This window comes from Biomphalaria glabrata, chromosome 3, assembly GCF_947242115.1.
Source record: "Biomphalaria glabrata chromosome 3, xgBioGlab47.1, whole genome shotgun sequence".
Classification (NCBI taxonomy): Eukaryota; Metazoa; Mollusca; class Gastropoda; family Planorbidae; genus Biomphalaria; species Biomphalaria glabrata.
Window position 1 is genome coordinate 29,391,864 of NC_074713.1, and position 14,956 is coordinate 29,406,819.

Genomic DNA, 14,956 nt, shown 5'->3' on the forward strand with positions numbered 1-14,956 from the left:
AAACGATTCTCTTGTTAAGAGCACGCGAAGGGCTAGCCACCATTACAATTTACAATAAACCTGACGGAAAGCAGTTTCTTACATTAAAGCTGAACACACCGTTTCATGTTATGAAAATACTCTACATTTTGATACAACGTTCGGGATATTTTGAGGGAGCTTTTTAAATTCTTTTTTTTTTTTTTTTGGTCCTCACAAAAGTTATTTGTTCACTTTGGTGTCATCTCCAAGTTTTCATGTGGGCACCAACTATCAAGAGTTATGGGCCCAAGCGCAATGAGCCCCTTTGCGCCATTGTTGCTACGTCACAGGCTGTGGGCCACTAATGGTCATGGGCCCGCGTTCATTGAAACCCTTCGCGCTATGGTTGCTACGCCACAGAGTTTTTCGCTTTTGAAAAGATACTAGATCTACATTCTTTCCTCATACAATCACACACTTCTTGCATCTCCATTTTTCTTCTTTTTTTTTTGTTCCATTGTTTCAAAATCTGACATTCAGTAAGTTATTAACAGAAGAAATAAAATCGCTCCGTAAAGGAACATTGTTATTTTTTTTTTTATTTTTGTAGATGTTTTCGTATTGGCGTACTTTCTCAATCTATCAAATAATTGTATCACCTTAAAAGTTTCTTTCTCGATTGAACCTGATTGAACGTCCATTTCGGACAGACAAAAACAGATTTCATTCATTTATTTCTTGACTTAACGGGCAGACGATCAAAAGTTGTTCCATCTGTAGACGAGTAATGTCCCTTGAATGTGTCGACTTCCAAGAAGACCTAAAAGAATGGCAACACTGGCCAAGAAACGGACAAGAAAAGAACGAATGCGAGAATGAAAAAGCTGGCCGGAAAATGCGAGGCAAACAGGCCACGCTCGGAAATATAGAGTGGAGATTTATGGAGATTCTTGGGAAGCTATTATTCAAGTTACGTGCGTGATGGTCATGGAGATAAAGATTCAGGCACACAGGTCACTGGCCGAAGAGTGAGCAAAAAGGAGGGGGATAATTTCTAGGAAAGGCGACATAGCAAACTTTCTTGCTATACGGGTTATGGACTTCATAGTTATTATTTCTTAGAAACTTACAATGATAATTTATGATAAATATTATCATGCATTATTCTTTCATTTAAAATGTATAATGTAGCCTACATACTTTATCTACAATGGAATTAACATTATTTCTAATTTCATAATAATATTTTATAATTCTTAATTACTGCCACCAAAGCTTTTTTTTTTCGTATTAGAATAGTTAGGAACAAAGAATTGGATTCTCACAGCATTGGCCAAAAGTACAATTCTAATTACTGAGAACTTTGTTAGGGTTTGATACTGCTCTATGATGTACATGTACATGATCTATAGCACCGGATTCGCAGGGCTGCATCCACACACCAATCATCTACCTTTCCTTAGGCAAGTTTATTTCCAGGACATTCTAATCAGACATCTACCTTTCCTTAGGCAAGTTTATTTCCAGGACATTCTAATCAGACATCTACATTTCCTTAGGCAAGTTTATTTCCAGGACATTCTAATCAGACATCTACCTTTCCTTAGGCAAGTTTATTTCCAGGACATTCTAAACAGACATCTACCTTTCCTTAGGCACGTTTATTTCCAAGACATTCTAATCAGACATCTACCTTTCCTTAGGCAAGTTTATTTCCAGGACATTCTAATCAGACATCTACCTTTCCTTAGGCAAGTTTATTTCCAGGACATTCTAATCAGACATCTACCTTTCCTTAGGCAAGTTTATTTCCAGGACATTCTAATCAGACATTTACATTTTCTTTGACTAGTTCATTTCCTGGATAATGTTTTTCTTCTTCTTCTTTTTTTTTTACCGATGAATGTGGACAACAAATCTGCAGTTTTTTTTTAAAGAAATGCTGCTTTAGGCATACAGCCGAAAGAAATGCTGCTTTACGCATACAGCCGAAAGAAATGCTGCTTTAGGCATACAGCCGAAAGAAATGCTGCTTTAGGCATACAGCCGTAAAAGACTCCAGCAAAAGACATGGACTTCACCTTCAAGTTTGTTTTCCAAGGCTGAATCAGTGTTTAAAATTATTAAAATCAATGTATCAAATTGAGCATTTTAATTTTCAGCTATTTCTTTTGAATTAATTTTACGTTCTGCAGAGGCAAATGTAAAATCCTGTTTTCCCTTGTTGGTATGAAGATCAGGACAAATTGTGAAAAGATTTGACACTCTCATACATTTGAAGAAACCATTGTTCTGAAGCTAGTCATTCAATTTATGGCATGTTGATGTCTGACTTCGACGATTTTACATTGATACTTTAAGTAACCAAGTCATATTCAATGTTCTTGACCTCCAGGAACATGACTATTTCTTTCTTTAGAGTACATATTGGCCTCAATGTCTTGATAGGATCAGGTAGCGAACATTTTGAGGACTTCCGAAGCATGACCTCCGTTTTTGTTTTAAGTTGAATGATAGACCAAAATAGGCATCAGCCTCAACAACCTCATGGAAGGCCAGTTGAAGCTCCTGCTTGGTCTGTGCATCATCAGCCTCAACAACCTCATGGAAGGCCAGTTGAAGCTCCTGCTTGGTCTGTGCATCATCAGCCTCAACAACCTCATGGAAGGCCAGTTGAAGCTCCTGCTTGGTCTGTGCATCATCAGCCTCAACAACCTCATGGAAGGCCAGTTGAAGCTCCTGCTTGGTCTGTGCATCATCAGCCTCAACAACCTCATGGAAGGCCAGTTGAAGCTCCTGCTTGGTCTGTGCATCATCAGCCTCAACAACCTCACGGAAGGCCAGTTGAAGCTCCTGCTTGGTCTGTGCATCATCAGCCTCTAGAGCAGCTCAGTAGCAATCATCTCTTTAATTTGCATACAAGCTAACGACGTATGTTAAATACCTCCTGCAGGCTTCACCTCATTTTATTTAGCATTGCTACATATATCTAGAATAGTGTAAAGAGTGTTGGAGCAAGCACACAACTCTTTCAAACACCATTCTCTATAGAGCTGAACGACCACCAATGTATCTGAAATGAACTTTTCGACCCTAATGTCGTTGTTTCAGAATAGCTATGAATCCGATTAGAGATAGAATCCTTCACAAGCCATCGCGAATCACTTTAACAAAAGCTTTGATGAGGTTGATAAAGGGGCGTACTAGTCCGAATTCTGTTGACTGTATTTAAAGTAGAACAACAATCACGTCCGATGCGCCTCTACCAGCCCTAAAACTACATTGAATTTCAGTGAGCACATAAACTTCTATGGAGTTGGTCAATGTGGCAATGAGTATTCTGGCAAGCGTTTCTCCCGCTACAGACAGCAAAGTAATGCCACTACCATTGGATCCGTTTTATTTGTCGTCTTTTTTTTTATGTGGATGGATTGCTAACAGACTCATAGCATTATGTTTGTATCGATTTGCTTCCAAAGTTCTTGAAGCAGTGCCATCTATTGGTCATTGAAAACTGAACATACGTTCTTTATTTTCATAACAAAATTAAACAAAACAAAAAAACACACACAAAAAAAAAAAAAAACACAAAGATCTCTAATTATAACGCTAAACAAGCAAAATATTTTTAAAAATCCTTTAAAAAAAAGACAAAAATTTTCTAAAGGGGAAGAACTCCGTCGTTAAAACTATATCTACCAATAATGTACAAGTTATTTCCCCTTTTCGAAATGGAACAAAATAATTAATTACCAACAATTAATTGACTTATTGAGTTGTTGATTTTTTTTTTTTGTCTATTGGTTCATGTTTTGTTACATACAGTAAATACTTTTTTAAGGTATCAACCTGATCGGAGAATGCGTGAGGGAGAACTAGTGCTAACAATTGTTGAAGTGGACTAAACCCAACACATTTATCAATATAGGTGAATAGTTAAGTATTAGTTTCTCTTGTTGCTATTAAATTAAATACAGAAATTCCAGTAATTAATTGTCTAATTGGTTACCTTTTTTTTATTGATTCATTTTTTGTCTATGTCAATGAATAATGTTGTGAAGTTTCAGCCTGATCTGAGAATGGGTGTTGGAGAAATAACGTGTACACACTTTTTACCCCAATAAAATCCGGGGATCGGAATTTAGTGACTGATTTTTTACTTTGATTTTGTTTATTTTAGGTGAGATTTTAATAATAAAACATCCCTTGCCACAGTACAGCCAAGGGGGTTTTGAATAAAAAACCCCCTACCAGGGTGTTTTGAGTTTTTTGCAGTTAAATCTCCCTCTTCTACAAAACAAAACAAAAAAAATGCAAACGAAAATCACCCAATTTCCAAGAGAACAGTTAAGGAAGATTTTGATTTAAAAACCCCTCCAAAATTTACGATAAAACCCTCTTCAAAATAAAAAAAAAAGCAAATTACACACTCAAAATTCTATGCCAAAGGGGTTTTGAGTTAACCCAATTTTTTTAACCTTTTTCAGTAGAGGTTGAAGCTAAAAAATACCTCTTCAATATAAAAAAAAAAGAAAATTACGCACTCAAAATGTTATAAGCTTAGCTAAATTGGTTTTGACTCTGTTTTGAGTTTAAACCCCCCTTCAGCGATGTTTGAAGGTAAAAAAATACCTCTTTAATATTATATACAAAGCAAATTATACATTTAAAATTAAATGAGTGTAGTCAAAGGTGTTTTGAATTTAAACTCACCTCCAGTGGAGTTTGAAGCTAAAAAATACATCTTCAATGTAAAAAAAAAAGCAAATTACGCACTCAAAATGATATGAGCGTAGCCAAAAGGGGTTTTGAGGTTAAACCCCCTGTAGAGGGGTTTGATGCTAAAAAGTACCTCTTCAATATAAAAAAAAAGCAAATTACACACAAAAATTATTTGAGCGTAGCCAAGCCTATTGGGAGTTTTGAGTTTAAACCCCTCTCCTACAGATGGCTTTTTGAAACCCCTCCAGATGGTTTTGAGTTTAAAATCCCCCTACCGAGAGTTTTGAGGTTGAAAACCTCTATCTTTAATATTATTCTAAAGCAAACTACACTTACCAAATTCTATGACCGTAGCTGAATGGGGTTTTGAATTTAAATAAAAACAACTCCAGAGATTTTTTAGTTTAAAACCCCCAACAGATGATTTTGAAGACAAAACTTCTCTTTTTGATATAAAATCTAAAGCAAACTACAGTCACCTGATTTCAAGAGCGTATTTAAGAGAGGTTACACATTTCTACCAGTGGCGGGGCTCCAATAATAAAGTGCAGTGAATAGTCTTCTGCCGAAATGGAAAACATTAAATGTGGCTCAACAAAGATGGCTAAGACAGATTTTAGGAGTCAGTTATAGAGATCGGGTCTAATCCTATGCCGAACTGGGAGGCGACCCCTTAGTAAGATTGTGACAGATTTAGAAATTTTATTAGAATGTGAGAAACCAGACATAATTGCAGGCACAGAAACTTGGCTACATCCTGAAATTTATAATGCAGAAATTTTCAATAGTAATTATGAAATTTTTAGAAAAGATAGGGCTGATAATCATGGAGGAGTTCTTTTAGCAATAAAAAACACTCTTATAGCAGAAGAAATTACCTTACCTAACTCAAAAAATATAGAATCAACATTTTGTAAAATTAATACCACCTCAACATCCCTAATAATAGGCAGCATTTACAGACCACCAAATTCTAGTTTAGAATACATGCAGGAACTATGTAATCAGATTACGACACTTAAAGAGACAAATAAAAATGCAGTTTTTGGATTATGGGTGATTTCAACCTACCTGATATAAATTGGAAAACGCTAACCATAGATAAACACCAAAACCTTAAGGACATAAATGAGCTTTTCATAGAAACTTTACACAACCTAAGTTTAGATCAAATCATTAAAAAGCCAACTAGATTAAACAACACATTAGATCTCTTCTTAACCAACAGACCTGGATTAGTAGTTGATTATGAAATTATCCCTGGTCTATCAGACCATGAGATCATAAAAATACACAGTCAGATAAAAGCAGTAGCCAATATAAAACCCAAAAGAAAAATCTTACTCTGGAATAAATGTAACCTAACACAACTACACCAAGCTGCATTAAACTTTCAACAAACATTCTTATTAGAAAAAGACATTAACCAACCAGTCGATGACCTCTGGAATTTCATTAAAAACCATCTTAAAAGCATTATAGAAAATCAAATACCAACTAAATACACATCAAACAAAATAAATAAATGCTGGTTTAATAATAGACTAAAGAAGCTTTGTAAACAGAAGGAAAACCTATATAGAAAATTTAAAGAAACTAATGCAGAAAGAGTTTACAAAAAGTATATAAAAATTAAACACTTAACCCAAAAAGTAAGAAGACAGCTGCAGAGTGAATACATAAACAATGTAATATCTAAAGACAACAACAAAAACCTATGGTCATACATTAAGTCTAAAAAAATGGAAACAACAGGCGTAGCGCCATTAAAAGATGAACATAACATAATACATAATGATAATGAAACTAAAGCAAACATTCTAAACAAATACTTTGCATCAGCATTCTCAGCCCCAGGAGACAAAGACATATTACTGAATTTGAACCAAGTAGACAACATAGAAGATATAGTAGTACAAGAAAATGGAATTCAAAAACTATTAGCCAACACCAAACCAAATAAAGCTTCTGGACCTGATGGTATTCCAGCTAGATTACTCAAAGAACTAAGTAATGAGCTAGCCCCAGTGTTCAAAATACTCTTTCAGGCTTCACTTAACCAGGGCAGAGTACCAAAGGACTGGAAAGAAGCTAATGTCACCCCCCCTATTTAAAAAAGGAGAAAAATCTGACCAAGGAAACTACAGACCAGTATCACTTACCAGCATCACATGTAAAATCCTAGAACACATAATATGTAGCAACATCATAAACCACTTAGACAAACATAATGTCCTCATACCATACCAACATGGCTTTAGGAAATATAGATCATGTGAAACACAACTAATAGGACTAATTGATGATTTTTCAAAAGGTTTAGATAATAGTGAACAAATAGATGCTATCTTACTAGATTTTTCTAAGGCTTTTGACAAAGTTCACCACCATAGTTTGCTTAAAAAATTAAAATATTTCGGCATTAATGGTCCACTGCATCAGTGGACTAAAGACTTTCTGATAGGGAGAGAACAAACTGTAATAATAAATGGCTCTAAATCAACACCGATAACAGTAAACTCAGGTGTACCTCAAGGAACAGTCTTGGGTCCACTACTATTTTTAATTTACATAAATGATTTACCAAATTGCATTACTTCAGGAACAAAAGTCAGATTATTTGCAGACGATTGCATAATATATAGAACAATAAAAACAACACAAGACACAGATATTTTACAAAGAGAATTAGATGAATTACAGAAATGGGAATCAAATTGGAGCATGTCTTTCCACCCAGAAAAATGTCAGTTGTTAAGAGTAACAAAAAAACTAAAACAAATTAATTCCACTTATCTTATTCATGGCAAACCAGTAACACAGACTAAAAACGCAAAATACCTAGGTGTTATAATAAATGAAAAACTGTCATGGAATCCACATATTGATGAAACTACAAAAAAATCAAACAAAGCATTAGGATTTATTAAAAGAAATTTCTATAAATCAAATAAGAACATAAAACTAAAATGTTATTTAACCTTGGTTAGGCCAATAATAGAATATGCATCCTCTGTTTGGGACCCCTCAACTCAAGAAAACATTAAGAAACTAGAACAGACACAAAATAGAGCAGTGCGATTCATAACAAACGAATATTCACATTTGACTAGAGTAACACCTTTAGTAAAATCACTAAATTTAGAAAGCCTTCAGGACAGAAGGCTCAAAAGTAAAGTAGCAATAATACATAAAACACTGAACCATAATCTTCAAATACAAAAACAAAATTTAATAAAATACTCTGAAAGACACAAAGATAAAGGCACATTCCTCGTCCCATATGCTAGGACAAATTTGTACAAATACTCCTTCTTCCCTAGTGCTATTAGAGCATGGAATGGGTTGCCTGAGCTAGCCAGGAAAACCAGTGACTTGGCAGAATTTAAGTCATTGGTTAATATGCATGACTAAATGCATGACGCGTAGGACGTAATCATCTTCTTTTCTGAAGTAACGTCTGTATTATATAAGATAAGAAGATAAGTGACAGAGCGTCGCATGAGGTTTGCGGGACATGTTCTCCGACAAAATGAATTACACATAATAAGAATTGCGATGACATTCTATTACAACTTGGCTCCACACATTCATGGAGGTCCTCAGAGCAGGTGGGAATAGGCTTCAGACATTACCAGTGACAGATTTTTGTGTAAACAGCTTGACGGCAAATGCGCCGAAAGGTTTATGTCAGTAAGAATAGCACATTAGGTTTTTGAAATTAAACTTTTTAATAGCAGGAAAGTTAAATGTAGATACCTCAGAATATGCATTTTGTTGGCTGTCAATACCAGAAATAGTACTAGGCGGAGGGACTCCGCCCCGCGCTGGGGGAGCTCCTAGCGCTCCCCCAGACCCCCTTGCTAGCTATGACAGGGAGTCTACAATTTTTCCACTAACTCCAGGAAGAACCTATTCTAGGGCACAATAAACTTCTTCCAAATAAATGAAGGTTCAGAATGTAATAAAGATTATGTACACACACACACACATTCATACATAAATATATTTTTTTTTCGCGGGGGGGGGGGGATTTGGGCGGAAAAAAATCCCCCCCCTATACCCACTCCCCCGAAAGAAAATCATGGCTACGCCCATGCAACGTCATATGTGACAAAGATCTAGAGCAACAGTGGCTTTCAATTGAACACCTTGAATATGATTGAAACACAATTGAACGAGAACGACAAACACGATGTAAGATAGCAATATGTATATGTCTGCAATGTTTTACACGATGTAAGATAGCAATATGTATATGTCTGCAATGTTTTACACGATGTAAGATAGCAATATGTATATGTCTGCAATGTTTTATATGATGTAAGATAGCAATATGTATATGTCTGCAATGTTTTATATGATGTAAGATAGCAATATGTATATGTCTGCAATGTTTTATATGATGTAAGATAGCAATATGTATATGTCTGCAATGTTTTACATGATGTAAGATAGCAATATGTATATGTCTGCAATGTTTTACACGATGTAAGATTGCAATATGTATATGTCTTCTATGTTTTACATGATGTAAGATAGCAATATGTATATGTCTGCAATGTTTTATATGATGTAAGATAGCAATATGTATACGTCTGCAATGTTTTACACGATGTATGATTGCAATATGTATATGTCTGCAATGTTTTACACGATGTATGATTGCAATATGTATATGTCTGCAATGTTTTACACGATGTATGATTGCAATATGTATATGTCTGCAATGTTTTACACGATGTATGATTGCAATATGTATATGTCTGCAATGTTTTATATGATGTAAGATTGCAATATGTATATGTCTGCATTGTTTTATATGATGTAAGATAGCAATATGTATATGTCTGCAATGTTTTACACGATGTATGATTGCAATAGGTATATGTCTGCAATGTTTTACATGATGTAAGATAGCAATATGTATATGTCTGCAATGTTTTACACGATGTATGATTGCAATAGGTATATGTCTGCAATGTTTTATATGATGTAAGATTGCAATATGTATATGTCTGCAATGTTTTACACGATGTATGATTGCAATATGTGTATGTCTGCAATGTTTTACATGATGTAAGATTGCAATATGTATATGTCTGCAATGTTTTACACGATGTATGATTGCAATATGTATATGTCTGCAATGTTTTATACGATGTAAGATAGCAATATGTATATGTCTGCAATGTTTTATATGATGTAAGATAGCAATATGTATATGTCTGCAATGTTTTACATGATGTAAGATAGCAATATGTATATGTCTGCAATGTTTTACATGATGTAAGATAGCAATATGTATATGTCTGCAATGTTTTACATGATGTAAGATAGCAATATGTATATGTCTGCAATGTTTTATATGATGTAAGATAGCAATATGTATATGTCTGCAATGTTTTATATGATGTAAGATAGCAATATGTATATGTCTGCAATGTTTTATATGATGTAAGATAGCAATATATATATGTCTGCAATGTTTTATACGATGTAAGATTGCAATATGTATATGTCTGCAATGTTTTATACTATAGTCATTTGTTTCTCTGTTCTACTATTTGTATCGATTTAGTTTTGACTCTGATAAACTTTAGTTTACTTTTTCAAGATAAATGTCCAACTAAACATAATTATGAGAGTTGTCCATCTATAATGTTCTCCTTTTTTTAATGTACGTAAACAAAATGTTTATTATTTGTTGTCCTCCATCAGTTGTACAAAGACTATATAGTTCATCTCTTAGGATTGTAGAGACTATAAACACACCTTTTTACCTTTACCTATCCCTTAGTCTGTTGGACCATTGGTGCACCAAGCAAGATTTGTCGACCGTCTTTCTCCATTCCTCTCTGTCTTTTGCCTTATTTAAAACCTCTGTCAATGGTAAGCCCGTCCATTCTTTTATGTTGTCCTCCCATCGCTTTCTCTGTCTGATTCTTCTTCTTTTTCCTTGTACTGTTCCCTGAAGGAAGGTCTTTGCGAGTCCCGTGAATCTTGTAATATAAACACACACTAGCGTTTATCTCAACTGCAATACATTCAGTGGATCAAAGACTCGAATTTAAATTCCTTATATTTATATAAAGATATAGATAACAATGTCTCTATAGATAACAGAATGACTCTATAGATAACAATGTCTCTGTAGATAACAGAATGTCTCTATAGATAACAATGTCTCTGTAGATAACAGAATGTCTCTATAGATAACAATGTCTCTATAGATAACAGAATGTCTCTATAGATAACAATGTCTCTGTAGATAACAGAATGTCTCTATAGATAACAATGTCTCTGTAGATAACAGAATGTCTCTATAGATAACAGAATGTCTCTATAGATAACAGAATGTCTCTATAGATAACAGAGTGTCTCTTTTTGGGACCAATCAGCAGCATTTGTGTGTTTATCTTTTCACCTTAATTCTTGTGTACACCTCTTATTTGCACTTTTATTTTTTTCAAGTAATAAAAACAAAACAAAAATGTTGATTTAATGTTTTATAATTAATTGTATTTAACCATACTATTGCTAATGGAACTAATGTTGACTTTTTGTGGAGGGGAAGAGAGTGGAGGACATTTAAACTTTAAAAAAAAAAGAATGTTATTAAAACAATGGACTTTTTTGTTTCTCCAATCCAAACAGTTTGGCTGACTGTGTCAATTGGCTGACTGTGTCCATTGGCTGACTGTGTCAATTGGCTGACTGTGTCAATTGGCTGACTGTGTCAATTGGCCTAGGAAATGAAATACAACTACGAGAGGAAAGATAACCCAAGATCGCCCGCATTTTTAAGCGGCCTATAAAGGGGAATAAGACGCTATTAGCTTTGTGTGGACTCTCTGTCCGGCCGGCCGTCCCATTTAGATCTCCTTAACTAGAAATGATATTGAAAATCCGACCTTATGATATTTTATACCATTCAAAGTTGAGATGCCAATCGTTAATTTTTTTCTTTTCTGGAACGAAAAAATCAACTATGCAAGCAGTTTTTCCATAAATGACACCATTATTACAACTATTCACTATTAATAGTAACAAACACGAGTGGCAACTCAGTAAGGAGGACGACAGTTTCACCATATTTTAACACAGGTTTGCAAACTTTTTAGTTTTTTTCTCAAAAAATAAAAAATAAAAAGAAACAGACACACTTGTATTGCTAGTTATGTAAATTATATCATACTAACTACTAAATTTACCAAAAAAATGTTTACTTATATTTTTAAAGAGAACAAATCTATTTAGTATGCATATAACAAGAGCATAATTTAAAACAACAATTAATAAGCAGATGGACATTCTAAAGCCAAGCTACTGGGTCAGCAGTCTCTGTATCCTTGTTTTCTCTATAAAAACAAAATTAATTAATTACGATTAATTGATTAACTAGTTGGTTGATGTTTTAAATTGATTCAAGTGTTGTCAACGAGCATGAGCTTGTATGTAAAATTTGATGACGATTGGATGATTAGAATTCGAATATTCCATTGCAAAAGTAAAAAATGTAAGCTAGCACTGTTAAAATTAGGCCTAATGTTGTAAAATAGACTCGAGTGCATTCCAAAGAAAATGTGCATTGAGCTGCACATGTAATGTCTTGTTTTATATAGTTAACTTTGTCTTGTTTTTATATAGTTAAATTTGTCTTGTTTTTATAAAGTTTACTTTGTCTTGTTTTGTAAAGTTTACTTTGTCTTGTTTTTATAAAGTTTACTTTGTCTTGTTTTTATAAAGTTTACTTTGTCTTGTTTTTATAAAGTTTACTTTGTCTTGTTTTTATAAAGTTTACTTTGTCTTGTTTTTATAAAGTTTACTTTGTCTTGTTTTTATAAAGTTTACTTTGTCTTGTTTTTATAAAGTTTACTTTTTCTTGTTTTTATAAAGTTTACTTTGTCTTGTTTTTATATAGTTTACGTTGTCTTGTTTTTATAAAGTTTACTTTGTCTTGTTATAAAGTTTACTTTGTCTTGTTATAAAGTTTACTTTGTCTTGTTTTTATATAGTTTACTTTGTCTTGTTGTTATAAAGTTTACTTTGTCTTGTTGTTATAAAGTTTACTTTGTCTTGTTGTTATAAAGTTTACTTTGTCTTGTTGTTATATAGTTTACTTTGTCTTGTTGTTATATAGTTTACTTTGTCTTGTTGTTATATAGTTTACTTTGTCTTGTTTCTCTTAAAGACTCTTGTCTTCAACTTATGTCCTCCGTTCTGTCCACTGGGCGTGTCTGATGATCCAGTCGACCTGCACGTGCTATGAGGAGTTGAAACATGCTGAGGCATAAAACAAGTCTGCTAACGAAATTAACCATTTACATAAATACTTGAGCTTAGCCCCTTTTTAGCGGCCCCCGAAAGGAGAAAAGACGCTATTAGTTTTGTGTGGAATGTCTGTTCGTCCGTCCATCCGTCCGTCCCGTTTAAATCTCGTAAACTAGAAAAGATAGTGAAGTCTGACACCATAATATATTAGACCATTGAAAGTTCTGATGCAACGGCTAATTTTTTCTTTTCTGAGGGGAGAAAATCCCTCCATTCCCCACCCCCCGAAAAAAATCCTGGCTACGCCCATGGGACTACTATACATACATTTCTACTTGAGATATAACTAACGATTGAACTGAAATACACTTGCTTAACTCTTCACCTAGACTCTAATGTCTAGAACAAACTCAGCACATTGCCTCCTCTAGAGATGGCAGTAGCAGAGTCCCAAGCATACATTATGCACATACATTTTCAGGAGTTCAATGTTGTAAAGGGCGGATCCAAATGTTTAGAGAGGAAGCAAGTTTTTTTTTTCTTTGTCTTTTCTATTGTGGAGTATTTATTTTTATATATTATCAGATGAGTGAAACTAAAGCATTTTTCGTGGCCCCAGAAAGGGGAAAAGACGCTATTAGTTTTGTGTGAAATGTCTGTCCGTCCGTCCTGTTTAGATCTCGTAAACCAGAAAAGATAGTGAAAATCTGACATCATGATATTTTAGACCATTCAAAGTTCTGATGCAACGGCTACTTTTTTTTTTCTGAAAGCGAAAAATCTAATTTTTAAATCACTTATTCAAGCAGTTTTTTCCTAAAAATACACCACTTTTACAACTATTCACTATTAATAGTAAGAAACACTTGAGGCTCTTTATCAGAGGATATAACCACTAACCATATTTTTAACACATTTATGTAAACGGTTGTAGATTTTTTGTCAATACTAACTACATTTACACACAAAAAATGTTACTTTTTTTTAAGAGGAAAATCTATTTAGTATGCATACAAGTTGGACATAATTTGAAACAACAATGAATACTCGATATAACACTCAAGTTTTTAAAACTGAATATTGTTGTACGGAAATGTTTTCTTCTTGGGGAATAAGAGATTATCCCTTTACAAAACAATTAGTGCAATTATACATTCATTATAAGACATTAGTTAGGCCAGGTTCACATCAAACTTCACATTCACTTTCACCTATCCTTTGGTATGTGGACCGCTGGGGCACCACACAAGAACCGTCAACCTTCTTTCTCCTTTCTTCTTTGTCGGTTGTCTATGATAGAAATTCATTCTGATGTTCTTTCTGAAAATATTGAGACCTGCCTGGGTGGACCACTTCGGGGGCCGATTTTGAGTTTGTGTCTCCACACAAACTGTCTTTGTAACCTTGTTTTATGCTAGTTTATATTACTAATACCTACTTGAGATACTTAGAAAAAAAGAAAAGCATCTGGGGGCACTCCTTGTCAGCATGTTCCGCCACAGAACCAGCCCCACAAGTTGAGACTCGCGACATTTTAAGTCAAAGTTTAGCCAAACTTCGTTGCTTATGACTGAAAGCGCAAGCGTGGAGTGAAGTTTTTTTGTTTTTTTTTTTAAACTCCTCACTTTCTCTTTTCTGTTTAGCCAAAGTTTACCATCTGATTTGTTGTCTCCTCTCTCACAGCTTTTTATTTCTCTGAAAGCAAACAAAAATTTTTTATTGTTGTATTTATGTTATCGAATATGCTTATGAACTTTAACCTTCAACCTACTTGAAAGAGACACGTGACAGGAGAGAAAGCAAGTGAGAAGGATAAAGCAAGAGATAGACAAAAAAAGAAAAACAGAGAGAGAGAGAGAGAGAGATCCTTTAGACCGACTATTGACCAGGCTGTGTCCACCTATTGTTCCATTTGGTTGCATCCGAGTCTAGCACTAAAATCATCCCAGCTTTTTTTGTCGCTGTATCAACCCTGAGATTAGGGCTGGGAAAAGGAGGG

At 34.2% G+C, this 14,956-nt stretch overlaps 1 protein-coding gene across 1 annotated transcript; it reads right to left on the bottom strand.

The window, feature by feature from the left end:
* Positions 1-2,394: 2,394 nt before the first annotated feature.
* On the bottom strand, positions 2,395-13,419 carry LOC129925064 (uncharacterized). Its single transcript, XM_056023404.1, has 2 exons — positions 13,368-13,419; positions 2,395-2,840 (listed from the first exon to the last, which is right to left on the bottom strand). The coding sequence occupies exons 1-2, from the start codon at positions 13,417-13,419 to the stop codon at positions 2,395-2,397; spliced, it is 498 nt and encodes a 165-aa protein (XP_055879379.1).
* Positions 13,420-14,956: the final 1,537 nt, after the last annotated feature.